The following is a 21,120-nucleotide window of genomic DNA, read 5'->3' as shown; positions in this document are numbered from 1 at the left end:
TTATTTTGATCTCTAAATAATATCCAACTCCTAAAATCTTCCAACATTTTTTCTTCCAAGACTTGAACCTATTTGAACATCATCTACTTCAAAATGCAATGACAACAGACAGAAATGACATGCAACAGTTTTACAAACCAGATTTATTTGTCAAAATACTTTCTCTAGGCACAATGGTGACATTTTATACATTTCAATTTCTGAATAAAATGAGGTACTTCAAAGTGCAATGGTTTAAATTCTATATGTCTGTGATACACTTGGGCAGTTTATTTTCTCAAGAAAAGAAAACACTCCATTCAGTAAGAAACAAATATACAGCATATACCTTTTCATTTAACCACTAACGCTGTACTGGTGAAGTTTGTACCTAGGTTTTCACAGCAGAAGACATTTTCTTTTGAGTAATTTCAATGTCAAACAAAGCTATACTTAGTTAAATCAGACATTTATCACCAAAGATGATTAAATAACCAACTGAATGGGGGAAAAAGGTGAATGGTTTTGTTTAATCACTGGCACGTTATCTCCCTGAGATTGAATGACCACTAAAACAATGGAATATCTTTAAATGGTACAGGCAGAGCAAAGGGAATCCTTCCTTTTAAAACAGGGTGTCAGACTTAGTGTCTCATGGTTTTTGCTCACTGGAGCTCTCAATGTCATTATTGGTTTAATTATTTAACTAACCACATAACTGGAATAGAGCAGCATTACTGCCTTGCAGCACTGTGGCCCTGGGTTCAACTCCTGAAGTGCTATCTGAATGGACTTTGTATGTTCTCCCTGGGTTCGCATGGGTTTCCTCCCACTGTTCAAAGACATACTGTACTGGTAGGTTATTGTCTCTGGTGTGAGTCTGTGCATGTCTGTGTCTGCCCTAAGATGGACTGGTGTCCCATCGAGAGTGTATCCTGCCTTGCGAAAGTTGTTTGCCAGGATAGACTTTGGCTCCCTTGCAATGCTGTTTTGGACACTTTAGAAAATGGATGGTAATACACCTAACCAGGCTCTGATGTGTCTTCCAAGTAATCATACATTTAATAAAGTGAATGTCCTCAGTAATCACCGTAAATAATTTACAAGAAGACCTTATGTCTAAAAAATAATTAGTTTAACAACATTAGAAATGAGAAAAGTTGCAAATAAGAGCAGACTATTGGATATACCTAGCTCATTTGGTACTTAGTAGTTATTTCATCCAAGGATGTCATCTAGCTAGTTCTTGAAAAAAGCCAGTGTGTCAATAAAATGATTAGCTTGTTTTATACTCCCATAAGAATTTAGGTAAATTATTGCCTGCTGTTCTTGATTTATATTTATATATTTACAGATTGTTCAATTCATTGGTCCAGTTGAAAATGAAAGCAGTAGACATTCCTCCATGAACTGACAGCCATATGTAACACCTTTTGTTCTTTATAGACTACCAAGTCAACAGACGTTTTACACATTTACAGTATGTCAGAGCAATGACCAAATCCATTTACGTGAAGGAATGGTTACAGGATATAATGCTAATCACTGCAGGGAATACCTTTTTCCATTACTCATATAATGAACATGGTTTTCTCATCAAATCAGTTCTTGTCTTTTTAGAAACAATACAGCTCCAGCCCATTTAATATAAAAGATGTACAGCTTGTAATAATATTATAATTACTACTAATAATAATACTTTCAAATGTATGTGATCTATATGGGAAATAGATTTCTGTTGAGTAGTGCAACACTAAAGGTAGATACAGTAACTGCCTGGTGTACCACTGTTTTAGAATTTGAACCAAAGAGTAAGTAAAACTTCATACTAATGTAGCAGATAAACTGCACAGTGAAATGGCAGTATATTGTGCATGGGTTTTTTGAAAAGTAAAAAAAAAAGTTAATCAAGAAAACAAAGTTCTACAAACATAACATTTTTCAAATCCTGTCCATAAAATTAATCCAAATGATTTATATTATTCTCTACAAGAAAAGAAAGATTCATAGTTTCATTTTTGTTGAAACACCAAATGCACATTTCAAGAGTATTAATTTAAAATCTACAGTGGTCAACTTGAAATATATATACTGAGCATCAAAAGAATCTTAGCACTCAAAAACTGTAACAAATGTATAATGTTCGTAAGATTATGGCAATCTTTTTTGAAAAGGTGCTTTGACATTTTATTGAACAGACATGACAGATGCAGTAATATTCCTAACGCTGATTATCATCTGCCATCAGCTGGAGGTCTTCCATGAGAGACACAGGTTAGCAGCATGTGAGGCGACCACTGGAAGCAATACAAGCTGTACAAGTGCAATGCATGCTTTGTACCTGTCCCTGTTGTAGAATTAGACCAGAATGTGCCTGTTCACTGGATTGAGCCCTAAATCCCATCACTTTTCCCAGAGTATTCTGCGCATGAACAGTAGAGTTCATAAACTGGTGAGTAGGGCATCAACACGAGGCATCCTCACCTCACAACAAAGTCGTAGTGATGAGCATCACGAGGATGTGCGTGGTTCTCCTACACTGTTGTCGTGCCAGGACGAGCCAGGAGGAAGGGCAGCAAGGGCGTGATCACTAAAGCACTGTGCTCTCAATCCTATATGAGTGGAGGACTGTAGAAACTAGATGATGGTGGTCAGGTCATCACCCCATCAGTTGCTGTGAGGTCTCATAAGGTCTCCCAGATTGTGGCCGGCCTGTGTTCAGCTGTAACATCTTGTCAGCAGGACACCTCCACAGGGTGAACAGAGTGTGGGATGGCCTCCAGGCATCCAGATGGCATGAAACCAGTGTGTTGAGGATAAGTGGGACACATGGCTTCCATTCTGTGCTTTCTTTCTTGATTTACATCAGGCTTCATTGTGGGCCCAATCAGATCTCAATACTGAGGTGATTTAGTGCATGTGCAATAAAGTCTGGGGTGTGTCATAGTAAGATGATCAATTCATCGAACTGAAGACTTACTGTACATATGTAATTATCACATAACCAAATACTTCATTTTTTAAAAGCCTACATAGGCTAAACACAGTGATATGTTTCTTTTGATGCTCAGTATCATTCATGTCCTAAGAAAAACATTCAATGTGGCTTTTTCGCCACCGTCTTCAGGTTTAAACAAAAGGCACATCCTCCCCTTCACAGTCGGGTCTCCTTGTCCGGATGGCAGTCTGATGTCCTTATCAAGTGGTCACAGTGAAAAGAGTTCACCTCTTCCTTCCTCAAGGATTCCACCTCTGCTCCTCTGTTGGCGAGCGAGTCTTTTGCTTCATGTTGTACGTGTTTCTTCAACAGCGCATACACAGCCACACACGGGAAAAACGATACAGTTCGCAAGCCCAAAGTCAGCCCTAGGTACACTACTCTGGAAAGAGACAACAGCATACAGCTTATTAATGAAACATATCTGCATATGAATCCCACCTATGAAAAACCAATGAAAATATCACAGGTCACACACAAACTGTCTAAATAAAATATTCAGAAAGTAATTTTTTTGATACCTTTATCATATGGATCTGAATGCTCTAAAATAAAACAAATAAACATTTGTGGTCATTCTGTTTTCAAGTCACTTTAAAATATTTTTTCCCCTCAGCACACTGCAATACACATGGGAGTGAAGGGAATATAATCACACAAGAGGGCAATTCACTTACTAGAGCATTCACATAAAGAACACAAGCAAAGCAAATGTTAAAAGAACTTGGAAACTGACCACATAGTAAGTGAGGGTCCTAAAATGGTCAAGACTGCTGTTTTTTTCTTCAAATTGCTTGTTTTATGATTGTGGGTAAAAACGGCAAAACGGCTTGCAAACAGTATTTGCAGTTATGCTAGTTAAATTTACAGTACATTTAAACCTACTACATGCATAATACAGTGCACTAGTCTCCTAAGCAGCTATCAGAGTAATGCTACTCTTCAGGGGATGTTTGGCTAAGATAAAACTAGTACTTGTGAGCACCTGCAGCTTTTGTGCATAAATCTGATAAGTTGTTTGTGGTAACATAATCAACACACTAAAGGCTACAAATAAAGCAATGGAACAATTTCCCAATGACTGTTAATTAATTTGCTTACTGTGAAGACTAAATTAACTTAGCAGTAGTCTACGTTACAAGAAAATGGACTGACAACTATTTTACAATCAGACTAAACCTTGGCTCCAAGTATGAAGGGCTATTTCTCTAATTCAAAATTATAACTATGTTCTTGGGACTACAGTAGTTTTAAGCACTATCCTAAAAATCCTAACCCTAACCCCTTGTGTCTTTAAATTATGAATGTTACCTAAGGCTCACAAGAAATGAGAAAAAATTTATTGGATCAAGATCAAGTAAGGTAACTCCAAACTGAAAAGTAGAAAGAAGCAGCACAGCATTTTGGCTATTCAGCTTTCTTCAGATATGGAGTTAGGGTTAGAGTTCAGGCACACCTGAAGAAGGCTTAATTAACAGCTGAAACACTCTGTTTCTTCTTCCTGCTTTTCAGCGTGAAATTAAGATTTACTTTCCTTGTTACTTTGCAGCCAATGCATGCTGAAGCAGTTCTTCAGATACTAACATTCTATATAGCCAGCAGCCATATCACTCTGCAACTGACAACTGGCAATCCACTAAAGCTAAGCAGGTGTGAGCCTGGTCAGTACCTAGATGGGAGACCTCCTGGGAAAAGGTTGCCGCTGGAAGAGGTGTTAGTGGGGGCGCTCAGGGCGCTCACCCTGTGGTCCATGTGGGTCCTAATGCCCCAGTATAGTGACGGGGACACTTTACTGTAAACAGGTGGCATCCTTCGGATGAGACGTAAAAACCGAGGTCCTGACTCTCTATGGTCATTAAAAATCCCAGGGCGTTTCTCAAAAAGAGTAGGGGTGTAACCCCAACGTTCTTTCCAAATTTCCCATTGGCCCTTACCAATCATGGCCTCCTAATAATCCCCATCTATGAATTGCCTTCATTACTCTGGTCTCCTCCCCACTGATATGAGATGTGTGGTGAGTGTTCTGGTGCACTATGGCTGCCGTCACATCATCCAGGTGGATGCTGCACAATGGTGGTGGTGGAGGGGAGTCACCATTACCTGTAAAACGCTTTGAGTGGAGTGTCCAGAAAAGCGCTATATAAGTGTAAGCAATTATTATTATTATTATTATTATTATTATTATTATTATTATTATATGCCTCTAAAATGCCAAAGCATCACTGAAAAGTATTTTGCCACTTGGGAAATTACCTGTAAGCACTGGTGTCATATAGCCTGCATGCTCCCTGTCCTCCACATTTCTTCCTGCCCCACTTCACACAGGTTGTGTCAATAAGAGCCCCAAAATATATGGGGGCAGGGATTCCAGCTGGAAAAAGCAACACTCAGATAAAACAGATGTTGTAATCTAATACACAGCTATTCCAATACTGTAGCTATGAAAAAACAGAGGTAAAAATGTATATGCACCACAATTTGTTACAGTTGCCCAGGTTATCCACATTTATGTCAAATTAAGCCAAAGGTGTTATGTATAAAATCTAGATCTGGATGATTATTAGTCTAGAATGTTTTATATTGCTGATTCTTCATAAAGCCAAATGAGATACACTGACATGGGCCATACCAACAAACTGTCTTTCACTACTATCCAAATTGCCATTAATTACCTAATGCAAGATAAATTCTTAAAATACAGGTAGTAGACAGGGGAATGTTTGTTTAGACATTGGGGACATTTGATGTTAGGGGTGTGTGTGTTTGGATTGAGAATTGGTTATTAGAAATCAGAGGGTACTGATAAGGAGTGAATGCACAAATTAAGGTAATGTAATTAGTGGAGTACCACAGGAACTTAAACTAGGACTCCCGGTCTTACAAATTTCTGTCAATAATTTAGACTATGGTATAGTTAGTCAACTAGTCAAATGGTCTGAAGGAAGTGAGCGAATTTAGTTTTGAAGAGAGAAGACGACGAAGGGACATGATTCAAGTTTTCAACGTCCTCAAAGGCTGTCAAAGTCAACTCGGTGACCTTCTTTAGATTAAACAGTGAAACCTGAACCAGACAACACAATCAGAAACTAAAAGTAAATGCATTTAAAACTGAAAATAATGTTTCTCAGTATATAAGGCTTTTTTTTACCATTTTCTGTTCTGACAGTTTTGGGCACTTTATTTACAAAAAGGGCTGTGGGAACTTGGGAACATGTTGTTGAAGCAGATGCCTCTTCTTGTTTGTAATAATTTTTGTGTTCTTCAATTAACATACATATTTAGATAAGATTATGGAGACAGACCATTTTTTAACCTTTTGACTCCACTATAAATTCAAATCTGAAACTTCTTAGTTCAAAAAGACACTAATCTCAACATAGATCTAAAAAAGAGGCTGATGCCATAGTCTTTAACATTTAAAACGGTTCATGCAGGCCAAAGATAATATACGTTTAGTCAACAATAAACTGTAGCTGTCTGAGTTGCAGTGAGAGCAATGTTACAACTAAGTTACTGCCAGCGCTGGACCAATAGGTGCAGTTTACCTGGGATACTATCTGGGTTGTTTAGATTGTTTAACATGAATAATTACATAACATTTAACAAAACTCACCAAGTGTTCTGGTGGCCAGTGTGTGGAATCCTAAGGCCAGTGATTTTAATTCTGGTTTAATGCACCTAGAAGGAATTTGGTTGCACATTTGACTAAGCAACAGAAACAATAATAATAAAACAATAATGTATGATATATTTCACATACATATAAGAGGACTATCTTCTATTTGTCTTTTAGTGAATGCCTGGAAAAATATATAAAAAACCAAACCATGCTGAGAACAAAATGCAACATGAAATGTTTGGAAACATCACTCTTTGTCTCCCTCATGTGGGTACTCTAAGCTACGTGATCTTTGAATGAAAACTACAAGAAATTGTTTCTATATGTATTATTCACACATAACTTCTGCATTTTATAGTGGGAAAGCAATAAAAATGCAATTTTAGGCTATATATTCACAACTGAAAATCAATCAATGCTGTGATGTTAAAATTGCACAATGCACAAGACAAATCACATTCAGTATACTCACAATTTTGGTCAATGCACAATTTTAGTTATACAAAAGATATTGCTGCTCTGCACCATAGAGCAAAGCAACCATACACATTTTTTGTTGCTTGAGGGAATGTTAATTCTAAATGTAACTATGTGGAAGTGCATTTAAAACTGGATCACGAAGCATTTCTTTATATAAAGGACTGTAGGACTATCCTACCATGCTACCCTACCATCTTTTTGAAGCTGAAAACCCTGGTTTCTCATCCTGACAGACAGGCCAGATGGGTCAAATTGTCCCCTCATTTATAATATTTCTTACAGAGAAGACTTGTATCTACCCTGGCAACACAGTAATTCGTCATACAGTACATGCCAATAAAGTTAATTGAACTTGAATTTAAAAAGCAAATTTACTGGAACAGTGAAGTGAAATTAATCATTTCTATCCAATTCATGATTTCTCTACTAATGAAATATGTATTTCAGTTCAAGAGATTAATATAGGCAAAAGTGTATAATTTTAGTAACTCAGTCATAGTGTATAAAGACTCCATAGCCTGTTTATTTTTTTAAACACAGCAACATAAGTTTCTCATTTTTTGTACCTAACATACTTTTCACTGTAATTCAAGTATACTGTATGTAGGTCTACCACAGCATTAATTCATATTGCAAGTATGTTTAATGTGTATTTTCATTTTTAATGGTCACTGAACACCAGTGCCCATGTCTTCAGAAAGCAGTACTGCTGTCGCATCTACAAACACCTGGGTCATCACTGTTTTCTGTCACCTGAAGCTGCAGGTGAAATGAGCCACAGCTTTACCTTATTAACAGTATGTATCCTGGTGTACCTCCCAAAGAGATGACAAAGGACGTGAGGACAGACAGTGCTAAGAAATAGGGGAAGACCTTTTCACATCCTTCCCTGTGCTGGCAGTGCCCCAGAACTGCTGTGAGATTCCCAGTGGCAGAGCCAGCGGCCATCAGACACTTGCAGTTATCAAACACCTGATGCAGAAAAACAGCGTTAGTTGAAGTGAAGAACATTGAAGAAGAACGCTCCGATTTAAAAACGGGGAGGACTGAGTTTGCAGTTTCAACTGAGAATAAAAATTGCTTACTAGGAAAAAGGTGAAAAACAAATAAAATAAAAATGTCTATCTACTGTAGCTCATAGATCACCAGTCTAAAATATTTTGGATCTGCACAAGAGGTCTCGGTGGTCTATGAATCAAGAGTACCGTTGCCAAGCTGTTACAAGAATAGCAAACCTTTAGAGGCCTGTTATTATGTTTATTCCTGCTGAGATGATCACAATACAGTACAGTACTGGATACAGTGGTAGTAGTAATAATAATAATAATAATAATAATAATAATAATAATAATAATAATAATAATAATAAAACAATATATCGCACCTGTAAAGGTGGCTTCTCAAACAGCAACAAAAAAACATCATCAACAACAACAAAATATATATATATACTATGAAAATACACAATGAGAGAAGACAGTAGATGGGGGTACAGTAGGAGCAGGTGCTCTAGGATAGGAGTAATGTGATCACTTGCATTAGACCTGGTCAGGATTCTGGTTGCCAGATTCTGGACATACTGAAGTTTGCTCAATGTGGATCAGGCAATAAGACTGCTAAATAGCCAACCCGCAGCTCCTTCAGAAAATCACCCGTAATAGCTGCATCCACATACAGTTATCACTGTATTCAGCATACTGCACTACTTGCACATAATGTATTGCATACACCCTGGACACATCACAGCTCTATTTAGACTGATTTTTGTCTGAGTTTATTTTATTCAATATCCATTGCATTATTATTTATGTAACCTTATTTTTTTTCATCTTAATTTTGTAATCTTTATCCCTGGTGAGCTCGCAGAAAAGACATTTCATTGCCAGCAACTACTGCTGCATGCTGTATTGTTGTGCATTTGATAAATAAACTTTGATCGATTTGGAAAACCCAGCAAGTAGAGCCTTAATGAGTTGACCAGCTTCTCAGCAACAGTTAGCGACAACAAAGTACGTATTCTGGTGATAGTTCTGAGGTGAAAGAATTATATTTTGACAATATGTTGCACATACAGTTGCAAGAAAAAGTTTGTGAAACCTTTGGAATTAACTGGATTTCCAGCTGCACATGTCCATGTCCCGGCCCTGTCCTCTGCACCCCCGGAGAGTCACTCCAGCTGCACATGTCCATGTCCCGGCCCTGTCCTCTGCACCCCCGGAGAGACACTCCAGCTGCACATGTACATGTCCCGGCCCTGTCCTCTGCACGTCCGGAGAGACACTCCAGCTGCACATGTACATGTCCCGGCCCTGTCCTCTGCACCCCCGGAGAGTCACTCCAGCCGCACATGTCCATGTCCCGGCCCTGTCCTCTGCACCTCCGGAGAGTCACTCCAGCCGCACATGTACATGTCCCGGCCCTGTCCTCTGCACCCCCGGAGAGACACTCCAGCTGCACATGTACATGTCCCGGCCCTGTCCTCTGCACCCCCGGAGAGACACTCCAGCTGCACATGTACATGTCCCGGCCCTGACCTCTGCACGTCCGGAGAGTCACTCCAGCTGCACATGTCCATGTCCCGGCCCTGTCCTCTGCACCCCCGGAGAGACACTCAGGTGACCTGGATTCAACATGCTAGCGGAGCCGCTCGGCGAGAGGCCAGCCGAACTCGTTCCTCAGTTAAGATATTTCCACCAGTCTGAGGCTCAAATCAACATGTATGATTTAGTTAAAGCAACAGTCTGCATCACATTTCTGAACAGCAGTCCCACTCATAATCGTACTGTGGCTTCTCCTGTGGAGCTGACAGCTGTGTCCTGAACCAGCCAGAAAGCTGTACCCTGTGGCTTTTTCTTTCTGTTTTAGGACGTAGGATATGTCATATTAAAAAGACATTACAAGAAAAGACTTGACAGGAGAGAAGTAAGTAAAAGTATAAGAGGGAGATATTATGGTGAGAACTGGTATAGTACACTCATTACTCAAACAGGAAAAATATTACAACAGTAGTCATTCCGGGTGAGAATGACAGGGGGGAACGAGTGATATCGGCTCCTGCCAAAGCAAAAGTCACATGTTGATAATCTGTTATTCACGGATTGTAAACGTGTACATATTATGTATGTTATGACAACTATGTATATGGAAGCGTGAACTAAATATTAAAACTGCCAATAAACGGGCCCCGAGTTTCTTCAAAATGTGTAGTTTGGTTTTTAATGGAGGCTGACACTTTCTCCATTGACATGTGATCCGTGAGATTTAATCATTGTGTGACACTAACTGTATTTCTAGACTTCCAGCTAAAAAAAAGCAATAAGGATTATCCGTGGCTTTTGAATTGGTGGATCAAATACTGAGAGATCTCCAAGTAAACATAGAGAGGGAGATAGTGGAATGCTGCAACTCATGAAAAGGGACATTCTATTGATAACTGCTTGCCAAAAATGTGTATTGTTGGACAGAGCCAAATAGAATGAAAGTAATTATCTGGAGTATCCAATCTACAGTGTGCACATGTATCTGAATTTATTAAGCCCATTTAATTCATTTTATACATTTTATGTTGAGTAAAATGCACTCTATGAATCACAATCATATTGAATATGGTGTATGTTAATATTATTAGTACATTGAGAAGGTATTCTTGCACATCTGTGCCCAGAACTCAGTGGCAGGACTGAGTGCTAAATCTTTTTCCCACTTTGTTATTGGGAGGTATATTGTTGAATCAAAACTCAACAGTAATGAGGATTTCTTCTATTAACCAAGATGGCTGTAAATTGCTGTGTGTTATATTAATTCTAGACTTAATGACTGATTTTAACTGATGCTAGTGGAGATATTGTTCTTTCCCAATACCATATTTCTCAACGAGTTCATTAAAGGGTATGAAAATGTTGTTATCAAGAATGTGACTCAGATGCATGACACCTTATTGTTTCTAATCTTTAAAGATAATTGTTTTATTGTTAATTCAAAAGTTGGAGAGCAGTGGTTTCCTCCGTGGTGTCCTTCCATTAACACCATTCTTGTTCAGTGTTTTTCTTATAGAAGGACACATGAACAGAGACTTTGGCAAGTTCAGGAGATTTCTGCAGGTCCTTTGCTGTTACCCTAGGGTTCTTTTTCACCTCCTTTGGCACTGCACACTGCGCTCTTGGTGAGAACTTTGCAGGACGCTCACTCCTAGGGAGAGTAGCAACAGTACTGAATTTCCTCCATTTGTAGATAATTCGTCTTACTTTGGATTGATGAACACCCAGGCCTTCAGAAATGCTTTTGTAGCCTTTTCCAGCTTTATGCATCTCTACAATTCTTCTTCTAAGGTCCTCTGATATTTCATTTGATCAGGGCATGGTTCACATGAACAGTTCTTTCTTGAGAAGAGCAGACTCTGTCAGTAACCAACCTTTGTGTGCCTTTTTCACAGGGCATGGCACCTCCACCCCACACCTCCAATCTCATCTCATTGATTGAAACACCTGCCTCCAATTAGCTTTTGGAAAAGTCATAAGGCTAGAGGTTCACATACTCTTCCCAACCTAGACTGTGAATGTTTAAACGATGCGACAAGAAGAAGTACAATTGTTTGTGTGTTATTAGTTTAAGCAGATTGTGTTTGTCTATTATTGTGACTTAGTTGAAGACCACATTTTTCTGAGTAGTTAATGTAGAAATCCAGGTAATTACAAAGGTTTCACAACTTTTTTCTTGCAACTGTATGTGTCAAACGTCAAGCTCGACTCAAATATTACCCCCAGATTTTTCCATTTAGACAGAAGCTCAAGTACAGTGCCATCCATAGATAGGGTTACTGCATTAGCTTTACAAAGCTGAAGGGGGGTTCAGATAGCATGACATCAGGCTTTTCACAGTTTAGATGAAGGAAGTTTTGAATCATCTATGTTTTTATGTCAGAGATGCAATTAGATAGAACAGAGACAGCCACAACAGGTTTGGTATTGACATAGATTTGAGCATCAACAGTATAGAAATGATCATTTAGGCCATGTGATCTTAAAAGTTGACCAAATGGGAACGTGAACCAGGGGACCTAGTATCAGGTTCTGAGGAACACCAGACTTAAAAAGTCAAATTTCAGAGCTAAATATGCCAAGACAGCCAATGTGAAAGCGATCAGTTAGGTATGACTTGAACCGTTTAAGAGCAGTGTCAGAAACTCTAAATACAGTCTCAAGATGAGAAAGTAAGATATCATGGTTATCAGTGACAAAAGCAGCACTGAGATCAAGAAGAATAAGGACAGAAAGACAACAAGAAGCCATTAGAAGATAGTGACTTTAATAAGGGAAATTTCTGCACTGTGCTGGAAACCAGATTCGAGGAGTTCGAAGAGGTTATTTCCAAGGAGATGATTCTAACTGTAACGGCACATTCCAAAATTTGTGAAAGAAAGGGCAAATTGGAAATGGGGAGAAACATTTTTAGATTGTCTAAAGGCATGTTTGTTTTCTTGGCACAGGGGTAAGAGTGCAATTTTAAGGACCGTTTGTTGACACCATTGCTCAAGGATTCATTTATTATACTGAGGACAATGGAGCAAAGAGCAGTGAAAACAGGGCTGAAATAAAGTGGAAGGAATGGGCTCTAATAGGCAAATGGTGGAATTCATATGCAAGACCCGTTTACTGATGGATGCAGAGTCAAGAAGAAAGAAGGGAACAAGTAAAGCTAAGCTAGGCAAGCAGGGAGGAGCTGTGGAGGCGACAGGCATTGTGGACAGAATGTGATGCCCGATGTTTTCAATCTCTAAAAAAGTGTGGCGAAGTTGGGATGAGGCAGGTAATGTGGTGGGGCAGTTTGGCTTCAGCAGTCTGTTGATGGTGGAGAAAAGGTATCTAGGATTGTTATGGTTATTTTCAATGATGTGAGAGAAGTAGCTGGATCCAGCAGATTCTATCGTATCCTCAGATACAGACAAGCGATCTTTCATACTAGATTTTCTTACCGTATTTTTCCCAGATCAAACGTCAAGCTCGACTCAAATATTACCCCCAGATTTTTCCATTTAGACAGAAGCTCAAGTACAGTGCCATCCATAGATAGGGTTACTGCATTAGCTTTACAAAGCTGAAGGGGGGTTCAGATAGCATGACATCAGGCTTTTCACAGTTTAGATGAAGGAAGTTTTGAATCATCTATGTTTTTATGTCAGAGATGCAATTAGATAGAACAGAGACAGCCACAACAGGTTTGGTATTGACATAGATTTGAGCATCAACAGTATAGAAATGATCATTTAGGCCATGTGATCTTAAAAGTTGACCAAATGGGAACGTGAACCAGGGGACCTAGTATCAGGTTCTGAGGAACACCAGACTTAAAAAGTCAAATTTCAGAGCTAAATATGCCAAGACAGCCAATGTGAAAGCGATCAGTTAGGTATGACTTGAACCGTTTAAGAGCAGTGTCAGAAACTCTAAATACAGTCTCAAGATGAGAAAGTAAGATATCATGGTTATCAGTGACAAAAGCAGCACTGAGATCAAGAAGAATAAGGACAGAAAGACAACAAGAAGCCATTAGAAGATAGTGACTTTAATAAGGGAAATTTCTGCACTGTGCTGGAAACCAGATTCGAGGAGTTCGAAGAGGTTATTTCCAAGGAGATGATTCTAACTGTAACGGCACATTCCAAAATTTGTGAAAGAAAGGGCAAATTGGAAATGGGGAGAAACATTTTTAGATTGTCTAAAGGCATGTTTGTTTTCTTGGCACAGGGGTAAGAGTGCAATTTTAAGGACCGTTTGTTGACACCATTGCTCAAGGATTCATTTATTATACTGAGGACAATGGAGCAAAGAGCAGTGAAAACAGGGCTGAAATAAAGTGGAAGGAATGGGCTCTAATAGGCAAATGGTGGAATTCATATGCAAGACCCGTTTACTGATGGATGCAGAGTCAAGAAGAAAGAAGGGAACAAGTAAAGCTAAGCTAGGCAAGCAGGGAGGAGCTGTGGAGGCGACAGGCATTGTGGACAGAATGTGATGCCCGATGTTTTCAATCTCTAAAAAAGTGTGGCGAAGTTGGGATGAGGCAGGTAATGTGGTGGGGCAGTTTGGCTTCAGCAGTCTGTTGATGGTGGAGAAAAGGTATCTAGGATTGTTATGGTTATTTTCAATGATGTGAGAGAAGTAGCTGGATCCAGCAGATTCTATCGTATCCTCAGATACAGACAAGCGATCTTTCATACTAGATTTTCTTACCGTATTTTTCCCAGATCCACTTGAAACTCTGCAGCCAGCCAGACAAGGAGAAATGTAGGTTACTCCATTTGCACCACAAACTGGATCCCACTCCTTCCCTGAGCAAAGGCAACCAGAATTGCAGTCTGCGAACAATGACCTCTCGTGGTGAGAAACTTGCTGAACACTTCGTATGTACATGAAGAAAGAAAAGAAAAAAATGATTAAGTGTCGTTTTTATGACATGTGGAAGCTGTAACAAATACATACCAAACTATATCCATGTTGCATATAAGAAAATGGATTCAAGCCCAGTGGTGCACGACCATTGTATTAAAGCATTTAAACCTTACGAATGAAAGAGAACCCAAAGGACCTCAAAGTGCTTAGCATACAGGAGGAGACCCATTTCATCTAACAAGTACACCAGCCCCTAGGGTGAGGTGCAGTAGACTCACAGCAAATTAGATGGAGAAGGTAGATACTGCTGAACTAACTAAATTAGCTTTAGGAAGGCCGTACTATATAATGCCCTACAGTATGAAGAATTTAGTCATGAAACCAGCTTCAGACTGACCAACAATCCTACTACTAACTCTGTAGAGTTAATGTATTACTGTTGGTCTTTGTCCCATTTTGTTTTTTACATGACAGATAAGGCAATATCATCAGTCAATAGCTCAAAGCGTCAGCCCTCACCAAGCTGGAATTTTAGTGCAGATGTAACAATGGTGTTTGGTGTCCTTACACATACAGTACATAGTACTTTTCTGGACACTCCAATCAAAGCTCTTTACAGGTAATGGAGACTCCCCTCCACCACCACCAATGTGCAGTACCCACCTGGATGATGCGATGGCAGCCATAGTGCGCCAGTCCACTCCCCACACACCAGCTATCAGTGGGGAGAACAGAGTGATGAAGCCAATTCACAGATGAGGATTATTAGGAGGCCATTATTGGTAAAGGCCAATAGGAAATTTGGCCAGAATGCCGGGGTAACACCCCTTCTCTTTCCGAGAAAAGCCCTGGGAATTTTAACAACCACAGAGATTCAAGACCTCAGTTTTACATACCATGTGAAGGACGGCGCCTTTTTACAGTATAGTGTCCCCGTTACTATACTGGGGCATCAGGACCCACACAGACCACAGGGGGAGCACATCACATATCACAAGTACCATAACATCCAGTATGGACGTTCAGAATGCCATCTGAAGAGGCCTTTATATTGACCATAATAAGCCTCATTTTACACTGTGAGGCCTATTACATACACCACATGAAGTTTATAAAAAATATAGTATTATAAAAAACTTTCTATCAACATACCGATTAAAGTCTCTCATCACAATGCTTCTTGAAATGAATAAACTTCACAAACTTGGTGCCCCTTGTTCTCCGATTTAAATGCTCTCCCACTGATAGACCGTGTGACCTCTGGCTTGCGTTTCACTTTTGATACAGAAGCAGTTCACTTGCTTGACTTTACCCATGCCTTTGAGAATAATAACAAAAGCCCCTAGCATCCTCTGCAGGATATAATTCTGCCTTGCACCCTGTCCTTGTGGGACTGGCTCTGGGATGCTGTGACTTCTTACCAGGAATAAAGGGGCTTTTGGATGGATGGATATGCCCTAACACTACACATAAAATACAGGGATAATGCACAACCTCCCTTTTTTGTAATAATATTTCTCTTATTACACAAAAAAATACACAGAGCATGTTTAATTATACCAATACTGTACATCCATGCAGTCTGCTCGAGTGAATACTTTTTATTATTTGGATCATAGGATATGAACATCTCATGTGTATTTTTGAGTTGTGTGGTGAAAAATACATTTTAAAAAGACGTACCCGTTGTAAGCCACTGTCAGTCCCGCCACCCTAGAATTCTCACATCCCATGGAGAAGAAAAAGAGAGACAACACATAGCCCAGCAGAGATGTCCCCAGTGCAAATTTCGCTGCTCCCATCACACTCAGCTTGAACTTCTTCATAATCACGCCACCTGAGAATATCCCCAGTGCGACAGCAGGGATGTTGATGACTCCTGGAATTGGAATATGTTCCAAGTAACGCATCTCTTATACACAGACAAGACGTCTGACATGCAAGAGAGTCCAGGATCACTGAAGGGTTCATCACCACAAATAATGGCGGATCACAAAGATTGAGACTGTATCGTTCTGTGATAAATTCAGTCAAACCATATACTGTATTACAATGGAACAATAAGGCGTTAGAATAAAGACTGTATATTATGGCATTTGTATAACCAGTGATAGACTAGGCATTACATTAGAATACTGTTTTATGAATTAAATGCTAAACTAAAAAGCATTTTGTAAAATGTAGTAAATATCCAAGTTTAATATTAGTACAAATACATTTCCATTGTATTACTCTGAATTCTTCACTTGGCCAAGTGTTTCCCTAATGTACTTCATATGTGGTAGTATTATAGAGTGTCATGGAGACAAGGTCTATGAAGTTGGCCCCCATCCAAAAAGCACAATGAAACCAACCACAACAGAGTTCATTCTCCATTTGTGCTGGTCTGTGCTGTTGAAATTAGCATCTGAGGTGCTTTCGTCCCAGAGATCTAGGGCCTTCTTTTCGGAGAGTTAGGTGACTCGCGTCGTCATCGTAGGGGTGCTGGGTAACACCACACCCCGATATTAGAAGTTGCTATATCTTGGAAACGAAAGCAGTACAAATGCTTCTTTCAACAGCCCAAATGGAGCGCAAACAAATCAGGTGGATTTCATTGTTTGTGATACTTGTAAGGGGAAGGGGGGCAACGTCACAGAGCCATGTTTTAAATAGTGAAGCTGAAGTCAGAGCTGGTGTTAAGTTTATTAAAGATTTTTTAAACATTACATAGGTAATACTGTATGGAGACTGTATGTTTTTGTAGATTGTTTTTCTTAATCAATACAATACTATACAACTTGTGAATGTTGTCTTACAATGAAAAACAGAACAACAGCAGTCATAGACGGAGCGCTCATATGGAAGTGACACATACCCATTAAAAAGTTGGCTTTTGAGGCAGATTGTCCATAATGTTGCTCAATATATTTTGGCTTATACGTCACCATGCCAATCAGGGAGTTAAACTGGATGACAGTTACACACAAGTATAAAAAGTAAATTGGGTTTCCAAGAAGGTTTTTCAATGAGGGAAGGAATTCTAAAAGATAAAGGGAGTTTTATTAAGCATTGCCTCAGACAAGCTTATTCAATTACAAATCTGGCTTCTTATTATACCGTAACATATGAAATAAAAAAAACAACATCTTAAACTGCACATGTTCAATTAATAATTTTGTATGGACTTAAACAGCGAGTATATCCCACACGTATAGATTTGAAGTAAAACACATAGTTTAAAGCATGCTGCAATGTAAAAGAAAAGAACACACATCTTAATCTCTGATGTTTAACATGGATAAACTAATACAAAAGCTGTTAAGGATCAGTCGAAAGGGATTACCTTTTGCCATTTCTGAAAAGTTGACAGGCTCTTCTGCTATGTATTTGTTTTCTATTTGAGATTCCTTGATGAACCTGGACTGCTCAGGTGAGCACTTTGAATTCCGTCTTGTCCCGGGGATGGGCAGAGATTTTGGCAGGAACCAGAATGGTATTGCAGACAACAGAGTGATCACACCTGCGATGAGATAGCCCAGCCACCACGCTCCTACCCAGCGGGCATCTCCAGGGGTGATTGTGATGCTGTCTGGAAGTGGAACAAACACATTCATGCATAAAACTACAGAAGGAACAACAATAATGTCACATTTTTATGAATTACAGATCATGGACACCATTTTTAAATTGTCTTATTTTTGTATTTAAAATTGCTATGTTCAAACAAAAAAAAAAGTGAAGTAGGTTGATTGTCATCAAATCCTTTGATTTTATTAAATATACAATTTGCGTAATAATCAAACCCAGTAACTAAATACTGGGTAGAAGCACTTTTAGGTAGCATTTGCTGCTGTGATCAGTTTGAAGAGGTTTACGCAGTGGGATGGTGTAATTATTGCAATTTTGTCTTGTCAGTGTTGCTCCAGTTCAGTCACGTTTTGGGGGGATCATTGATGGACTAACTTCTTCAAGTCTCCCCACAGAGTTTCTGTTAGATTCAAGTCAGATCTTTGACTGGGCCACTCGAGGACATTCAGTGTCTTCTTGACACAACAGAAGTCTCACTGGAGCCTCAGTTCTGTGTTTTGGCAGGCTATCGTTTTGAAGTATGGATCTGTGACTCTGTGCTGGTTTTCCTCTAGGATTCAGCTATAATTTGCACAATCTATTTTCCCTTAAACCCTGACAACTTTCTCAGTCCCTACCTGGATGCTAACATCATTATGCTTGACTGGAATATGTGCTGTTCTGGGCTTGAGCAAGACGTTTCCCTTTGCTCTGGGATTTAGTTTTTTGTCTTCTCTGACCACAAAGCTTTCTACCACATGTCTACAGTATTACTGCATTTATATGCTTTGTCAAACACAAGTTCTCAGTAACTGCTTCTTTCTTGCCACTTGACCATACTGGCCAGATGTTTGCAGGGTCTGGGATATTGTTGAAGTAAAAAACACAAGCACCCAACTAAGACACAGAACTTTGCAAATCATACAAACTACTGTAGGCATCTCTAACCAGTTTCCTACTTGTCTGGCAACTCAGTTAGGAAAGGCAGTATAATCTAGTTTTTTTATGGTGCACATTCCATTTCTGGATGAAGATTGGGAACTTCCACATTCTCTTTCAACTTTCTACTGATTTGTTCTTCGGTACCACTCTGTACCATACTTGTTTCAGAATCTTCATTGTTGTTTTTTCCTGTCACAATGCGAGTTGTTATATACTGTAAAGTTCAATTTTGAATCTCCAAAGACAGGTGCATTTATTCGTTTAAGTCAAGCTAAATCACTTTGATTACACAGTGACAGAGACTATTACAACAATTTTTTTGTCAAACTCATATATTGCCTCTGAAGTGACTTAGAGTTGCAAGGTGAATTAATATGCATGCTTTTGTTCTTTCTTATTTTAAAATCCTTCTGTCCATCCAACTTGTTAAATTGCATGCCAATAAGTCAGATATAACACGACAGAAAAATAACAAGAAGGTCCCTTCAACATCATAGAATATTTCGAAAAAGCTGTTAAGTGGGGAGGACAAGGGAAAAATTATATTACATTTACTCACCCATATCCACAAATCCAATGTCTACATATATTCTAGCACACAATGATCCTAGTAAGTAGCCAAAAACAGGACCAATAATGGATACTGCTTGGACACAGCCTGCAACAAATTGCAAAACACATGTTAGACATATGAAAGTGGTGTTTAAGACTTCCTAAAGGTTAGAAGATATTTGTCTTTCATTGTGTATGCAAGTGTCAGTAGATAGGCAATCTATTTAACTACACAATAGCAGCCACATTTATCATATCTTCAGGTCTTGGGGATGGGGGGTGTTTGGTTAGCCTTATGAGGAATGGGGAGGGAGACACTTTCTTTCAAAAGTTTAAATGGGTTAGTGGTTGTTGTTTTGGGTTTAACATTTCCAGCTCAATCTAGACATTAACATTAAAAAGTTAAACCCTGCCACAAAATTTTAAAAAGCTACTGTATCTAATCAAATATCCTTTTCATAGAGCTTTCTTAGATATTATGTAATTGATGTTTTTTTGGCTAAAAAGTAAATAATGTAATAATAATATCCTTAAACTTATAAAGCACTTTTCTGGACACTCCACTCAAAGTGCTTTACAGGTAATGGGGACTCCCCTCCACCACCACTGTGTAGCCCCAACTGGATGATGCGACAGCAGCCACAGTATACCAGTACGCACATCACATATCAGCTATCAGTGGGGAGGAGAACATGATAAGTAAAGGCTAGGGGGAAATTGGCCAAAACACTGAGGCAACACCCCTGCTCCTAATCAATTAAACTAATTGAAACAAAACAAAATCTCAGCAGAACATGTAATTAATATAAAGTAACTATACACAGAATATTGCTCTAGTTCCTAATTCTCTTTTTCTGATTTTGTCTTAAGTGATAACAAAAAGATTACCAATGTAGAAAGCAGCATTTTCTGCACGTGCATAATCATCAATATATGAAATTCCTAAAGGCTGCACGGGAGTCTCTCCAATTCCACGTAAAACATTTCCAAGGAAAACGTAGATCCACATGGAGATACCAGTTTCTCTTTCACATCCTGCACCACGGGGAGATGATGTACATGAGTCAGGAACATTGCAATCTCAGGGTCATCAAACATTGCTCCTACTACTTGGAGTTGTCAAATATATCAACATATTAAAATAATAACTGAAGAGCAATATCTGAGAATAAACCATTAAAGATAGATGTGTTTTTATATAGTATCTGCCTAAGAAGCAGTGACTGCAAATGATTTGATTTTACACATTATATGCAAAACGGTACTGTGTATCCTCAATATCTGCTATGGCATTGTATAAATACTAGTTGTAGCTAAATTGAATCTGACATTTTTAAAGATGTTCCTGCTTCTCTATTATTATCAATCAAACATTAATGGAACCAGGAATGGAAATTCATGCTGGAAGAGGTTAAGATAGATGTTGTAGATGTTACAGGCTCATCCAACCAGATAACAGTCAAGACTGGATGCTGAAATCAAGCATAGATCCTCTGGAACTGCTTTCAGCCCCAGGACAGACATTTCTCATTTTTCTACACAAACTACACAAATTTAGCCATTCATTTATCCTGAAATTTTTTGTTAGGGTGGCAATAATAGTTTTTGTATAG

The 21,120-nt window shown here is 38.9% G+C and overlaps 1 protein-coding gene across 2 annotated transcripts in view; it reads right to left on the bottom strand.

The window, feature by feature from the left end:
- Positions 1-128: 128 nt before the first annotated feature.
- The window catches only part of slco1c1 (solute carrier organic anion transporter family, member 1C1), a 54,220-nt gene continuing 33,228 nt past the window's right edge, over positions 129-21,120 (bottom strand). For both annotated transcript variants that reach the window (XM_088645702.1, XM_088645703.1), the window contains exons 6-15: positions 20,396-20,542; positions 19,515-19,613; positions 17,790-18,035; positions 17,322-17,486; positions 16,148-16,343; positions 14,306-14,471; positions 7,864-8,048; positions 6,591-6,655; positions 5,231-5,348; positions 129-3,359 (exon numbers count right to left, since the gene is read on the bottom strand). In XM_088645702.1, the coding sequence (XP_088501828.1) occupies positions 3,134-3,359; positions 5,231-5,348; positions 6,591-6,655; positions 7,864-8,048; positions 14,306-14,471; positions 16,148-16,343; positions 17,322-17,486; positions 17,790-18,035; positions 19,515-19,613; positions 20,396-20,542 (1,613 nt within the window). In that variant the 3' untranslated portion in view covers positions 129-3,133. The remainder of the gene's footprint in view (positions 3,360-5,230; positions 5,349-6,590; positions 6,656-7,863; positions 8,049-14,305; positions 14,472-16,147; positions 16,344-17,321; positions 17,487-17,789; positions 18,036-19,514; positions 19,614-20,395; positions 20,543-21,120) is intronic.

Source organism: Lepisosteus platostomus, chromosome 9 (genome assembly GCF_059453375.1).
Source record: "Lepisosteus platostomus isolate fLepPlt1 chromosome 9, fLepPlt1.hap1, whole genome shotgun sequence".
NCBI lineage: Eukaryota > Metazoa > Chordata > Actinopteri > Semionotiformes > Lepisosteidae > Lepisosteus > Lepisosteus platostomus.
The sequence above is the reverse complement of the archived record's forward strand: the minus strand, read 5'-3'. Positions and strand labels throughout refer to the sequence as shown.